We start from the raw sequence: 15,557 nt of genomic DNA on the forward strand, positions 1-15,557 counted from the left end.
TCACCACTTCAGTCTGTAACACCTCAATTCTACAGTCCAAATTGGCAAATAAAGCATATGCTCAAATCGATAGTTGCTTCCTATTTTCTTTAGTGGTGTATACCTCATGAATTAAACTAAAGCTAGTGTAAAGGCACTTAAAACAGAATTGTTACAGAGATTGTATTGCAGTATAAAGCCACAGTCTCAGCCTGTTTTAATGGAGGGAGATGGTCCTCTTACCTTCCCTGATGCTGTGGCTCCACGCTCCATTGGCAGCCTGCAGGAGAGGAGAGACACAAAGGGAAAAATCAATGGTTGGAATTATTGTGAAGATAACGGCTTCTGAAATGACCCCGATTACATAACAAACCCAAACAAAACCGAGAGCTACGTACTGTTTCAGTGTCGACTGGCTGGCAGCCTTGCACAACAATGCACAACGGACCTCTCCTATCAGCCACTGTCTATCTAGCCCCATAATAATAGCTCAGCGAATGAGTATAGTTCTTTCAGCTGTAGCCCAAAAAAATTACACGACATGACAGCCACAGAAATCAGCTAAAGAAACCGCTAAAGACAAACACACACACACACACACCTGCAAAATTCTGCCATTGTTCATTCTACTATGAGTTTCATAAACTGTGGGACAAAAAGCGACCTTGCATGTTTCAAGAGCGTGTACCCAAAAAATGTCTACAGTATGTCCCAAGGCCTGTACTAGGTCTGCTGATAGGAAGCTGGAGAGGAAAGACGAGGAAAGGATGAAGGAGACCCCATGTGAAATAAATGTGTGCTCAGTATACCTGAAGCACAGGAACATAATAATATAACATTATTATATAAATAATTAACACAAAGTAATCTTTTCATAATAATATAACATTTAATTATACTTCAAGTATTCGCACATGAGATATATAATAGTATACTTCAGCATACTACATTCTCTGAAGGTTACCCGGCTGAACATAACAGCTTAAGCTAGGTTTTTAAAGAGTTGATAGCTGGTCAACTAGTTCAGACTAGCTCCCAGCTCAAAATTTATCTGGCTGACCAGTTCAGCCCTGCTCCCAGCTTGATAGGGCTTATCTGGTTAACCAGTTCAGACCTTCTCCCAGCTTGACATGGTTTCACCAATGCAATGTTTTGAAACAGCTGTTTGACTAGCTACCAGCTCAGACAAGCTACCAGCACTAGCTGGTTGACCAGCTCATACCCAGCAAGACCAGCTAATGGGATGACAAAATGATCAAGCTGGCATAGCTGGATTTTACAGCAGGGTATACTGTTTATAAAAAGACAGAAGACAATGCCAACAATACCAACAAGCTACATTCAAAATTTGTATAAATACATATCCAAATATACCACAGTAAAACCTCAATAAATATAAGCCCAATAAGATAAACTTACTGAGCTGCATATGCCTGAGTGAAAGCATGGTGGATTGCAATGAATAATCACTGTAGAAGGTTACTTGAGTGACTTCATCACTCTACAATCAGTTCTAAATGATACATGTGACCTTGCTGGAAGGGTTTTAGAGTATGCTTTCTCCTTCATGAACAGATCTCTTTCATTTTCATATTATGGATGCAGTTAGCCTTAAAATTACCCCCAGAACCATGTAAGAGGCTGAACTGAAACCAATTAAGAACAGCTTCACAGTTTGGACTTCTCCATCAAAAGCTAAGACAGCTAAAGGTAATGATAAATATGTGAATGGTGATGCTAACTGAAAGCAATGGGGTTCTACAACACTGACTTCGAATTTTGAGAAAAAACATTCCAAAAAACAAAGGGTTAATTACAGTATAAGGTGATTGGTGCCCACACTCAAGTGTAAATGCAGGAAAAACTGCCAGAGAACACCCAAAGTGTTGTATATGAACGTGTTTTCCGCCTTAACGGCACATCAGCTTCAGTGCCTAAGCAGTTTTGTGCAGGGCTCTTTAATGCACAGTGGTGACAGGGGGGAAACGGCTAACACGAGCAGCTCTGCGCACGACTCTTTGCTCTTAAAATCAGAGTGGAGAGAGAGGGAAATGTGTTTGACGTGGATGGAGAGTTCAGCCACAGGCTGAGGGATCGTGTAGCGGACGGGGGGGCGGGTGTGCTGTTCCGGGGCGGACCCTCACCCCGCCACGCTTCCCCCGGCCGAGCTCTCTGCGATCTGTGCGCTGCTGATCCACTTGGTCTCGTCCACCACCGTGCGCGCGTGCGGGAGACGGCCCACGTCCTTCACCGTCATCATCAGGTGACGCGACGACCTCAGCACCTGCACCGCCTCGTCGTGCGGGACGCTCAGGAAGCTCCGCCCGTTCACCTCCAGGATCTGATCGCCCACCTGCGGGGGAGGCGGGAGGGGCGGGTGGGCGGGCGGGCACAGTCAGAGAGAGCACAGGCAGGGACCGGAGCACAGAGAGACAGCACGGGTAGAGGTGGCGCAGGGACGCCAGATGATGGGGTTTGTGCAGGGCTTTGCAGGTTTTTGTCTTTGCAGGACTGAACACGGTGTATGGACACACAGGATGTTATGGTTGTCATGGCACAGGTTTGTTAGAGTGAAAATGAATGAAAAGGCTTGATACGGGTAAAAGGGTAAAAAGGGAGGTGTGGGGACACAGGGAGTTTAGGCTGACACAGGAAGCACAGGCTGGTTAGAAGGTGATAGAAAACTCATCCCCACTGCACAACGTCAAACATGCAAACATGACCATGCCGTACTGAAATAATCTGATTCTAACTTTTTATAACTCTTCATCATTCTCACTCACTTACTTAATTGAAGCCAGAGACCTTAATGCAGCAGTGGGAAATTCCGATTCCGGAGGGCCGGGTGGGTATGCAGATTTTTGTTTCCACCAATTACCCAGGCTAGATGAGCTACACGGCTGTATACACCAGCAGTCTTCGGCTGTCATTCATGCATTTATCAAGAAAGGCAGCTGAAGATGGCATAACTGTTGCCCACCTCTGCCTTAATGTAAGGCAGAATTTGTCTCTCAAATTTCATTTAAGCACTGCCCTAGGTTTGTCGAGGTGACATCGTAAATCGAGGGAGTTGGCTGATCGGTCTCCGCTCCATTGCCTGTTCATCTTTTTATGAGTCATTACTGTGAAGCCTGCAGCCTTCACCTGGAAAGACTGCTGTAGATGATTAGCTGGCCTGAATATTAAAACCTTGGGATCAATATCTTTGGAATGTAATCCCAGTGTGACAGCAGGCGGTGATGTAATTAAGCGGAAAGCACAACAATGACCACATTGCCGATGTGAACAAAATCAATATTTAACAAATCTTGAAAGATTTGTTCTTCAGGCGAGAACAAATGCTGTGGTTGAGAGCAAGGATGATAAGGGGCAGAAATGCAATGCAGGACAGCTGATCCACCTGCTTTTCCAACCACTCTTTAATGACCCCATATAACCCCTTTGTATATAAACTTTGTCCAGGTACAAGACTTTTGAAAAGCATTGTGTTTATTGCATGCTTATGATTTAATTCCACCAAATTAGGAAAAATCAAACAGCATCAAGATGAAAAAATAGGGTGAACTGTTTTTAGGAGATTCCAAACACAGGAAAACTGACCCCAAAATGAGAGAAAGCGTCACCTGAAGGACAGCACCTTCGAGAGAACAGTGCCATGGGACTAGGATGGTTTTAATTGGTTCAGAGAGAGGAGAACCCCCTAGTGGTCAACCAGCACAACGTTTCTATTTTGAATGATATTCCTCCCCTTTTTGAATGCTTTTTTTGTCTGGTCATTATCATGCTGCAATGCTCATGTGCCCTCCATTCTGAAGACATGCCTTAGCATGTTGGGATAATGTGACCTGTGGCCCAGATCTACTTAGCCATGAGACAGGAGGTAATCAAACGGCACTGTGCAAACAAAATGTACAAGTAATAGACATCATCCTCCCTGTGGATATGTCCCTCAATCATGAATAACATGAGGTATTCCACTTACAGAATGAACGGTGAACGCAGTCAGATGTCAGCCAGAGTTTATTATTCTGCATTTATAAGGATCGCGATGGTAGATGGTAGCCGGTAGCCGGCAGGCTTGGGATGGTATGGATAAAAAAATGCACAACAGCAATTACAATATATGTTGCTATGGTGATGTTGCTTGGTGATTGTCTCATAATATAGAGGCAGTTTTCATCATGCATAGGAAAAGGAGGATTGCGCTTGGTATAGCTCATCTATATTAAGGGAAAAAAGGCAATCTGTCTACCGTGATCCATGTGGAAGCAGCATTAGAGTTACAGTCCAAAATTAGTTAGGCTTTTTCCTTACTTATTCAAAAGTTTAACCTCAAAAAAAGCTGCACATGCAAAAAAAACTCTACCAAGGTGTGCAGGCCCTCTCTGGCTTTGTAGTCCAAAATTACACCATGATATGGAGAAAAAGGCAAATAGTAACATTTCACCACTGGAAGACACACCTGAGCTGTCACCCAACAGAGAAAAAGGATTAGACCTCTGCACACTGTTCTTCATCTGGGTGCTACAGAGCTTATTTTTCTAAGTGAATCAGCAGGCAAAAGGTCCCATAATTCACTGTCCACAGCCAAACAGGGAGAGAAAAGATGGTGATTTACACTGACCTGGGGCTGGGAATGCCAGATTGTGAATTCAAGTGTCATGCTCACTGGAGCCTGTTACTGTTAGAGCGTTATTGTCAGAAATGGGCCCCGACAGTGAATCTGGACCATGACCAATATTAGGGTATTGCAAGATTCAATCTGATAGCAGGGAAGTAGGTCCAACTTTACTCACCAGGGAGGATAATGCATTAAATACTAGCACTGATAATACCTATCTGGCCTAAATTTCTGAACACTGACCTTCCTGCTGTCCTACAAAGAAACACTTTCCTGCAGACAGCAGGGAAGTATGTGGCTTCTTTTAAAACCCTTTAAAATAGTGTTTCATAAACTTTTTTAAATATACGTAAATTTGGTACCCAGTGTGGGGCTGAACTTGAAATTTTATTTTTATATTTGAAGAAGTCAACTATTTGTAGCGGCGGCATGGATGGTGCAGTGGGTAGCACTGCCACCTCACAGCAAGGAGGTCCTGGGTTCGAATCCCCGTTGGCCGGGGCCTCTCTATGTTCTCCCCGTGTTTGCGTGGGTTTCCTCCGGGTACTCCGGTTTCCGCCCACAATCCAAAGACATGCAGGGTAGGCTGATTGGAGAGTCTAAATTGCCCAAAGGTATGCGCGTGTGAGTGAATGGTGTGTGTGCACTGCGATGGACTGGCAGGTGACCTGTCCAGGGTGTATTCCTGCCTTTCGCCCAATGTATGCTGGGATAGACTCCAGCCCCCCTGCGACCCTGTTCAGGATAAGTGGGTTAGGATAATGAATGAATGAATTAATTAACTATTTGTAGCCTTTCTTGCACGATTCACAGCTAATTATGAAGAATGAAGACATTTGCGGTTCTCCCTTCTCACGTGGTGTCACCAGCCTACTTCATCTCACACCACAGCCCACAGCCAAGCTTGCATAGGGTTGAGTCAGAGGAAGACATGCAGCTTTTGCATGCAGTCCAGTTGGACCTGGTCGACCAGCAGGGGTTGCCAAAAAGTGTTGAAACAAAAACCCCTGACCGACTGTACCCTGAATAATGAAATAGGCAATTATGCTTATTATAATTATAACCCTATATTTATAACCTTATGGGGTTACTAGCTACGGTTGGCACTGGCACAGCCCTGATTCTGTCCACACCGTGGGGTTCATCTATGCAACACAGTGGTGTCTTAACCAAACAAGCCACCCAGCAACTTTATACTCCCTTTTACTTCAACTGTTCCTTATTTGCTGGTTACCTTCATTATATTTTGTTTTTAAGGTTACTTTGTTGTTTTTGTTTAGATTTTTTGTATTTGTGCCTCTCCATGTACACTTGCTTTTTTATCATATTTAATCAAAATTCTGTAAGCAAATTATTTTGTGAACCTAAAATAAAGGTGGCAAACAAACAGTCCACTACATAATGTATGGCCCTAGGCAGACTATTTTAATAAAACTCCACTATTCATGTTTAGAAAAAAGAAACACACTAGCAGCAAAAATCAAACAAAAAGAAAAATCGGAATGTGTTTATCAACAAAATTAAATTGAGCAATACATCAAAACTGGCCCCAAGTTCAATCTAGCAAGGACCCAAGGACATGTCAACACTGAGAAATCCGAGCCAGATACAGACTGATTATGCTCAATGTCACTTGAAAGTCACCTATGGTGGTAGTTCAATGAAATAACAAAACACAGAGATAAGTCCAGTCTATCCTATCTTGCTCAAGGGTTCTCTGCCAGGCAAAATGGTTCTTTGCTGGGGAGCCTTCACACTTCACAACTATCATAGATGGTTCCATGAAGAACCAAAGAGGGTTCCTCTATGGAGAGAAGCCAAAGAACCCCTTTTTTTCTGTGAACAGAGGGTAAGACTAGGCACATAAGAACTTTAGCAGAAAACATACCAACGGCTATGAGGGAGCGCAGAACAAATAAGCTAATAAAAAAGATATACTCTCAAATATTACTTTTATTTCCTATATAAAAAAAAATTGTATTTCTTCTGACTTCCACACAACAGACTGTTAAAAGCTCCTCAATACTGCACCTGTGTTGAATGGTAACACAGTCTGCTAGTTTGTCCTTTATGAGAGCCATCAGAGTAAAATGTTTCACACGAGGGGGGCGAAATGTGAAACGCACTGTGGACGTATCTGATGGAGACGGTGTAACAGAGCATTCACAGTGTTATGAGTGCTCCCAGGGGAGGGGAGAAAGGCTATTTTCAGCCACAGAAACACTCAATTGCTTCCAGGTGATCTGAAACAGGAGCACAGTTAAGGGTGCCGATTTTGAAGAGGAACCAGAAAAGGAGAAGACACAGAGAATCGGTTACATGAATGCAACATATCGTTGTAGACAGCAGTGGTGTCTGTGGATTAATAGTGACAAGCACATCTGTCTGCCAAACTCTTGGATGCCACATATCAGCGGAAGCTGTCTGATCCCGTGAGAGATGCGCCAATTAAAACTCCTGTCTGGGAAGCTGATGGAATCACTGTGAGGCCATCCTTCATTGATGGCAACAGCTGGATTTTAATTGGTTGAAGAGACCACTTAAGAACTGGGACTTATCTACAGTACACCCAGACACAATGTGAAGATACTTTTTGGAAAAAGTTTGCAGCCTTTAATAGAATTTTTTTTTTTCTTCCACTAAGAGGTGACAGGATACTAATAGGTTACAGCATGATTGCTTTGTTATACATGCATATATATATATATATATATATATATATATATATATATATATATATATATATATATATATATATATATGCTGCACATTTCAACAGACATATTGCCACCTTGATTTTAGTCTGGTCACCCTGACCTTTTCTTTAAATAACCAAATCATCTATCCTGAATAATAATCTGGTTGATCAAAAATCTGGGACGTGCATGAAGTAAAGGAATTAATGACTGATGGAATGAGAGGGTGACTAAAAGACTCATCTGAATTTGTGAAAGAACAATGAAAGAATGAACGCATGAATTAACAAACAAACGTCACCTTGGCTTTTTGCACTTTCACTTTGAACATATTTGTAATATAATAAACTGTCCAGCAGTATGTTTGTGTAAAAACAGTGCTATGCACTTTTCAATCATTTTAAGAAAGAAATTGAATTATTGAAACAACATAGTTTTAGCTTATGAATGCCCTTGGCTGGACAGTCCATTTTCATTTTATATTGCACATCATTCTTTTTCCATCAGGCTTATCCTCATTGACAGTTGGTGATATTTTTTCTGAAATCCAATAAATTTTCTGCTATTTATTTACCATGGACCTGGAAGTTCAACTCCTCAAAAACAATAAAGTGTGTGGGGGAAAGACCTTGGACTTTCATTAAAAAGTCTTCTAGATTTCACTCCAGCAAACAGCCATCCTCCATCTCCAGTTAAATTCCCTCCACTGACATTTCAATGCACCAGTTAAAGGAGTTCACTTTCTGGAGTTTGTGATATTATTTCAGTTTCAGTGAATGAATATTATTGGCCCAGACAGTTTGTTTTGCCGAGGACATTTTAAGATTTTCCGCAGCTTGACGGCTTCACACGCTGTAGTGGCATCAATGGGTTTGTGGTTCAAAGCGCAAAGAAAATACACTTCAAGTAACTCCAAAGCAGTTTCACAGTGACACTATCCTTCCAGAGGTTGTAGTGGTTATATATTTAATTTTAGATAACATATAGTTTTAAAATCCCAGAGAATGTTTAAGCGGAGTTGAAAAATGTCCTGTAGACGGACTGTTGGATAAGGGGTGAGGCTGCACCCATTTCCAGTCAATGAAAGGGCCATCCCTGCCAGATAACAGCAAACTAAATGTTTAATCACTTCCTGGATGGCGACTTTATCTGTATCAGAAGCATTGCGATGGAGAAACGATGTTGAATTCTCTCCCCTGTTCCCCCGCCACCATCTAAAATCAGTTATCTCTAACCATGCTCGCACTGTTTCATCAGTTCTACAGCTTATAGCAAAAACAAGTTGCCAATGACAGTTCGGATGAGTTTTTATCAAAGATTTACGATGGGTTTTGGTAAGGACGGCCAAGATCCTTTTTTGTTGGGGAGTTCTGGGATGGTGCCTGTAATTAATGGGGCAATTAACTTTATTGGGCAATTATGCCAAAGTGCACGTACAGTCACTGCAGTAGATTCCAACACCAGGATGGTACAGTGGTGCATCTGTGAATATGTGCATGTGTGTGACTGCATGCATCTGTATGGGTGTATATGTGCATGTCTGTGTACGTGTGTGTGTGTGTGTGTTCTCTGTGAGTGTGTACGTGATTTAGTGTGTGTGTGTGTTTGCATGGGGTCAATGCATGCTTATGTGTGTATGGATCAGTTTACACATGTCTCAGTTTACACATGGGTTTTTGTATGTGAGAGATTGTGTGTGTACAGTATGTGTGTGTCTTAAACAGATGAACTCACAGAACAGCTTAGTGTGGGCTGATCTACAGTGCCAATGTTCTGACCTCACAGGGGTTTCGGCTAGTGTGTCAGGCCAGATAGCACCCAGACTGAGTATGCTACCAAGAAAGAATCACATCTCATCACAGTCACAGAGAATCACATCTCATCACAGTCACAGAGAATCACATCTCACGACAGTCACAGAGAATCACATCTCATCACAGTCACAGAGAATCACATCTCATCACAGTCACAGAGAATCACATCTCAACACAGTCACAGAGAATCACATCTCATCACAGAGAATCACATCTCATCAGTCACAGAGAATCACATCTCATCACAGAGAATCACATCTCACGACAGTCACAGAGAATCACATCTCATCACAGTCACAGAGAATCACATCTCATCACAGTCACAGAGAATCACATCTCATCACAGTCACAGATAATCACATCTCATCAGTCACAGATAATCACATCTCATCAGTCACAGAGAATCACATCTCATCACAGTCACAGAGGGACCAGACCTGAATAACCAGGTGCTGAAGAATGACAGGGAATATTAAACAAGGCTAAGGGAGGACATTACAGTGGCCGACAGCTAACAAGAGCGTCGAGTAGATCTGATTGAAACTGGCCCATTCTGCCCCTGAGGGGAGTATCTGTTCTACTTCACAAAGCGGTATCCTTTTTCATTTCCCACGATGTTATATCTTAACACTTTCCAGGAAAAAAAACCTACTACAGCCCACTTTCTTAAGCCCATCTTCGAGAGGCCTGTAACTACAATGCACCAATGTATATATTGAACTCTAAGCAATGGAGAGTGGGTTGATTTAATTGCCTTTCGTCTCAATGTATTTGTCACTGACAAATTCATCTTAAATGCGTTTTTATGTAACCAGCTTTGATGGACGCAAATTCTGAAACGGTTTCGTTTTCCTTATGTTTAGGCCACCTAAAGGCAGTTCTAGCGAACCCTTGCCTTTGTTCATGAGGTATGAGGACAGAGAATGGGGTTGTTGCTTACCTCCGCATGGTCTCCTGAGTTAAGCCGATGAGCTCCCTCTCTGAGAATGCTATTACTCATGCCCACCTATTGCCCAAATCTATTGCCACCCACGCGGTACCGCTTTTAAGAAGGGAGAAATATTAAGGAGCGCTGCATCAGGCAGAAGAAGGGCCAATTTGTGAAGAGCACCGTCTTAACCTGTAACCAGGCTGAGTACTGAAAAAATGATCAGAAACCCCCCAGAATAAAGCTTTTTAGAAAATCACTCGCTTTATGTATCTTCACCCTTCTGTTGCCCGCAGCGCTCCGTTTGATCACGCCCACCGCTGTGTGTCTTCAGCTGCCACAAAGCACTCAGTGCACATCGATATCACGTTTGGCCTGACGCCATCCCGGAAAGCTTGCGCTTGAACATCCTTCATCTTTCCATTCCAAGAGATGTCAGCGGAGCTCAATCTTGGCTCTGACTATATTTTGATTACGTTTGCACGTTTGTTTTTTTCTTTGCCTCTTGGCTCTGACAGACGAAATTTATGTATTTTCTCAATATAGACACCTCAGTCCTCTCTAATACTCGTGTTTTTATCCTTAGGCAGAAATTAATTAGTTAATTATTTTGTGCACAACGCCATCTGAAATGATGAGTGGATCCCATAAAATATTATGAACAAAATAAATTCCAGAAAACTCTTAGTTCACGCATATGAATCCGACTAGCTATTAATTGTAGAACAAGCCTGGTGAAAATATAACTAATCAATCATGCTCATTACCGAAGTCAAACAAGCAGCTCTGGTCTTGTAAGATTCAGGAGGTTGTAAAATGTGATATATGCCATTTAATCCATAATAACCATGCTTATGATGAGGAAAGTGGGTCACACTTAAGGTACATTAATTGGTAACTAATGTAGTTGTTAACATAAATTAATTGAGGTACAAATGCATAAAGCACAAAATTAACTTTTAATTCATTAATGTATTTAGTTACATGAATATGTATACATTAGCAATCATAGCATTAGGATACACTTTGAATTAGTTAACCATTAACAAATACACAAGTTCCTCAGAGTACCTTCAAAATGGTTCGTGGAGGCACCTTAAGGGGTTCCACAGGTGTAGCGCATTGAAGAACCACTGAACGAATAAGGACTCAGGTGTCCACCAACTGGGGTGTGTTAAGCATCCTTGAGGTAAATAGCCATGATTGTTAACTTCTGGATAGCAAATTTAGGCTTTTTTGGCTAGTCTTTCCAGTCAGGTCCACACATCTCAAGTTTGAGCTTTTATACCTGTGAAGCTTTCAATCAGTATTCTGAGCAAATTATGACATCATATTAAACTGCTCTTGGAAATTGCTGTTACAGCCACAGATATTGCACACGGATAACAGTGTGATCATAAAGTATTACTGCTGCAACTGATTATTTTAAGTGCTGTGTTTATGATATCAGGAAACTGTTGTATGCCTGAAGCTTCTCTATGTTATTTTTCTGTGATCCTTGATGCATTACTTGTTATTTTGCACCCATGCCCTTCTTCATTTGACAATAAATTCATGTATCCTACCATAACGGCCTTGCAAGCTGCACTGCATAAGCAAGTGCGTCTGCGAAGTGAAAACTTGATAAATAGGTAAAAAAGGTCATTCTTATTAGTAGGAATGCTCCAGTCCCCTGTGCATCCACGAGGCAGTGGAAGAACTACGGTACCATGCCTAAACTTGCAAAGAGAGAAATCCCTGCAGACAGAGAAACCTTCAGACTCAGTGTGATAAGACAGAATGCGAAACTGAAAGTACATTGAAGAGTAAAGATCCACACAGCCGTTGGGCCCTTGAGCAAGGCCCTTAAGCCCAGCATTGCTCCAGGGGAGGATTGTCTCCTGCTTAGTCTAATCAACTGTTAACCAGCCACTTACTGTAGTTGTTGTCATTGCAACTACTTAGCTTTTGCAAATCCAAAATTTCAACATTAGTATTAATGATTACATTTATTCCTGTATGCTATGGAAACATCTACTGGTATTTCCTGCCAATAAAATACCTTTAATTTGAATAGAGTGAAACAGACTGACTGAGGGGGGGAAGGAGAAATCAACAGCAGACAAATTCCTCATATTGTCTACAGTTTAATGGTGGTAGCACTATCTGGTGGACATCACCTTCTGAAACTCAGAAAGCAACAGCAATAATCTATTCTTTGATCAATACTCTAAAGGTAATATCAATAAATCGGTAAAAAAGCTGAGTGTTCTTGTCAGTCTTAAGTTTGCTTCAGATGGCGAATAATTGGAAAGGCATTCCCTGCTGATAGACTACAGATTCTGACAGACAATTCAATAAAACCAATACAAACCTTCTCAGATTCATCTAAGTGTCTGATTAACAGCCAAGGAAGCCATTATGAGGCTGAGAAATAATAACAAAATAGTCAGAGACATAGGCTAAAGAATATGCTTACCGAAACGAACTGTTTGGAACATCATTAAAAATAATACAATGTTTAAGGCGAGTACCGAGCCAAAATAACAAAAAGTGTGTCACCGTCTAAATACTTATGGGCTGCTCTGTACGTCATAGATGACAACGACATATTCATCCACATCTGTGGTGTCAGTCTGGCCACAATCAGCTGGGTTATTCAGTCCCACCATGTTACAGCAACATGAGGCAACTTGTAAAATGGAACAGCAACAGAGTGAATGAGATCCGGGGCTGGTACAGTATGTGCATCCGATCTTTCTTTATATCGTACTGCAGCTGAGGGCCTTACTTTACTTTCAGAATACACAGTTAACAATATATTGCTTGGGCTGAGAGAATAATGAAGTTGTACCTCATGTCTTCATTGTTGATGAAGCAGGCTTCAACTTGTCCAAAGTCCAAAGACTTTGGAAGGAACATCGTCAGTGTGCCAGGACAGCGGGGAGAAAATGTCCCCATGTCTGTCCCATCTATCTTCCGAGATGGTGTCATCTCACACATCCTCACCGTTGGGCCTTACAACACTGAACGAATAGCCTTCCTTGTGTATTGGTTTATTCTGTATATCGTATACTGCCTTATTTCACACTAACAGCAAAATACTTGGCTTTATGTATTTACTTAATTACTTTAGTTTCTTTGTATGAAGAACTACTGTGAATTGCTTTTTGAAAGCATTTTTATTCCATGAAAATTGTTTTCAGTTTTTTCCTGTTATTTACAGTAAAGTGAAAATGACTGCAGCTCGTGCCGTTTACAAATACTTCCATATTATAATACTGCATCACCATTAGAGAGACCACAGAGAGGGATATGAAAAACAGCATGTGCTCAGCACTTTTCATTAGGTAACAAATGATTCTGCTTTGATTCACTTATTTCATTGTGTGGCAGGGGTTTGATATTTTGAGTGTTTGAGCGTTTTGCAAGTGATTCTGTTCAGAGAGTTGTGTTAAACGCTCTGAAAAAGTGACTTCTGTTTCCAAAACAATGCTTTTAAGCAGGAGAAAAATATTGTAATTAATTCAATGTTCACCTGAAGGATAATAGGTGGATTACACCAGTAAAACATTATAATAGCCTTTGTTAGTATTGTGATAAGTAATTAGGGTTGTTAAAGATGATTTTTGTAGTGCTTAGGCCAATGAGTGGCATGGTTTTAGGAGGTGTGTGTGCATGCATGTGTGTGTGTGTATGTGTGTGAACCAACTTCCATTGCATGGTTGATTTCTGGCTTCTCAGAGAGGTTGTTGTTTTTTATAATGAGATGTAGATTTAACCTTTGTCCTGTGGAGCGTTTGTCTCTTTGCCTCGGAATTTCCAATTAAGGAGTATTGTTTTCTTGGCAGTAGTTAGAGTAAGTAGGATATTTAACTTTGGCTGGACACAAATATTGAGAGATTTCCAAGTGAACACAATGATGGAGTTCTGTTTATTCGACTTCAGGTTATCTTGGCAGCAGCAACTGCATCTTTCAAAAAAGTCCCACTGCTGCAGTATTAGTAGGAAACTGACATAGGAAAATATACACTCAGTGACCACTTTACTATGTAGACCTGTACACCAGCACGTCAATGCAAATATCTACAGTAATCAGCCAATCATGTGCTAGTAACTTGATACATAAAAGCATGCAGACATGGTCAAGATGTTCCGACCAATCATCAGAATGGGGAAGAAATGTGATCTAAGTGACTTTGACCATGGCAAGATTGTTGGTTTGAGAAACTGCTGATCCCCTGGGAATTTCAAGCACAACATTCAAACAAAACATCCAGTGAGTGGCAGTTCTGTCTTATTCGTCCTGTTATTCCGAAAACGTCTTATTCATGTGAGAGGTCATTAGGTCATAGTTCAAGCTGGCAGGATGACAACAGTAACTCAAATAACCTTGTGTGACAACAGTGGTATGCAGAAGAGAATGGTCAAACCTTTAAGTGGATGGGCTACAGCTGCAGACGACCAATATGTCTAAAACATAAGGCTAATAAATACCCATTAAAGTGGTCACTGAGTATATATACAGTCCAAGCGTACACTTATGGCCTGCCTCGCTGTAAATGCCATACCAAAACAGAAAAGACAAACCAGTTATTCAGTATTTGAAAATGTATTAAACGTGTTTGCCATTACTAGAACAACCAATGTGGTTGGTGTGTGTGCGGGGGGGGGGGGGAGTGAGGTTGTTTGAGGGAGTTTGGGAAGGCAGACCACTAATGAGGGACATAGAGGCAGTGCAAGACAGACAGACAAACCGACAGACAGACTGGTGCCTTACCTTCAAGCCCCCACTCTCTGCAGCGGACTCTGGGTCCACCCCGGTGATATAGATGCCCAGATTGTACTCCGCCCCTCCCCGGACCATCAGCCCCAAGGAACGGCTGCCGTCCAATACCAGATTGACCTGGAAAGAGGACAGCACACAGAGGTCATGGCACAGCTGCCTGGGAGGGAATAACCCGTCCCCCTATACCAACTCAAAGACTGGTCCCCCTCGGTCACGGACAGCAGCTAGAGCAGGTGCTGTGTGGGTCCGCTTATTACTGTGCCATCTGGACTGGCTGAATACAGGCACAGGTGATGTCCTTATTTAATATGGAGCTCTGAGTGTCTACAGTAGGTTTTACTGATTTTGATTATTTTCCTTGCTTAACTCCAGGTTGGTAGGCACATCTCTCTCTCCTGCTTGTACACATTTAACAGCAGTGAGACTAGCCCCTGATTAGTGTAAAATCTGCAATAAGTCACTGTGTAAAATTATGCCAAAGAATCATTAACAAAAGAGTAGGAATGCTGAGTGCATGTGTTTTGACATACCCCATGGTCTGCATTAGATTCCTGATTGGGCGGCCCTTAATATCACAGAATGGGGGATTCCTGGCTACAGCAGTGCCCGAGGAGTCTGTATGGCTGCATTTCATCACAGGAAGAGCAACTGCTCAGACTAGTCGGTCACCTGAAGTCTCCCTATGCTAACTACGCCTAACTGTGGTCTGCTGCTCCATCACAACAAATTCCCCAACTTAGCATACAATCAA

General features: G+C 41.9%; 1 protein-coding gene across 1 annotated transcript in view; it reads right to left on the reverse strand.

The window, feature by feature from the left end:
* Nucleotides 1–15,557, reverse strand: part of whrnb (whirlin b) — a 78,848-nt gene that overhangs the window by 23,729 nt on the left and 39,562 nt on the right. Inside the window, exons 3-5 of the mRNA XM_061261176.1 lie at nucleotides 14,798–14,923; nucleotides 2,124–2,332; nucleotides 223–259 (exon numbers count right to left, since the gene is read on the reverse strand). Coding sequence (XP_061117160.1) covers nucleotides 223–259; nucleotides 2,124–2,332; nucleotides 14,798–14,923 — 372 coding nt within the window. The remainder of the gene's footprint in view (nucleotides 1–222; nucleotides 260–2,123; nucleotides 2,333–14,797; nucleotides 14,924–15,557) is intronic.

This window comes from Conger conger, chromosome 11, assembly GCF_963514075.1.
Source record: "Conger conger chromosome 11, fConCon1.1, whole genome shotgun sequence".
In the NCBI taxonomy this organism is placed as follows: Eukaryota; Metazoa; Chordata; class Actinopteri; order Anguilliformes; family Congridae; genus Conger; species Conger conger.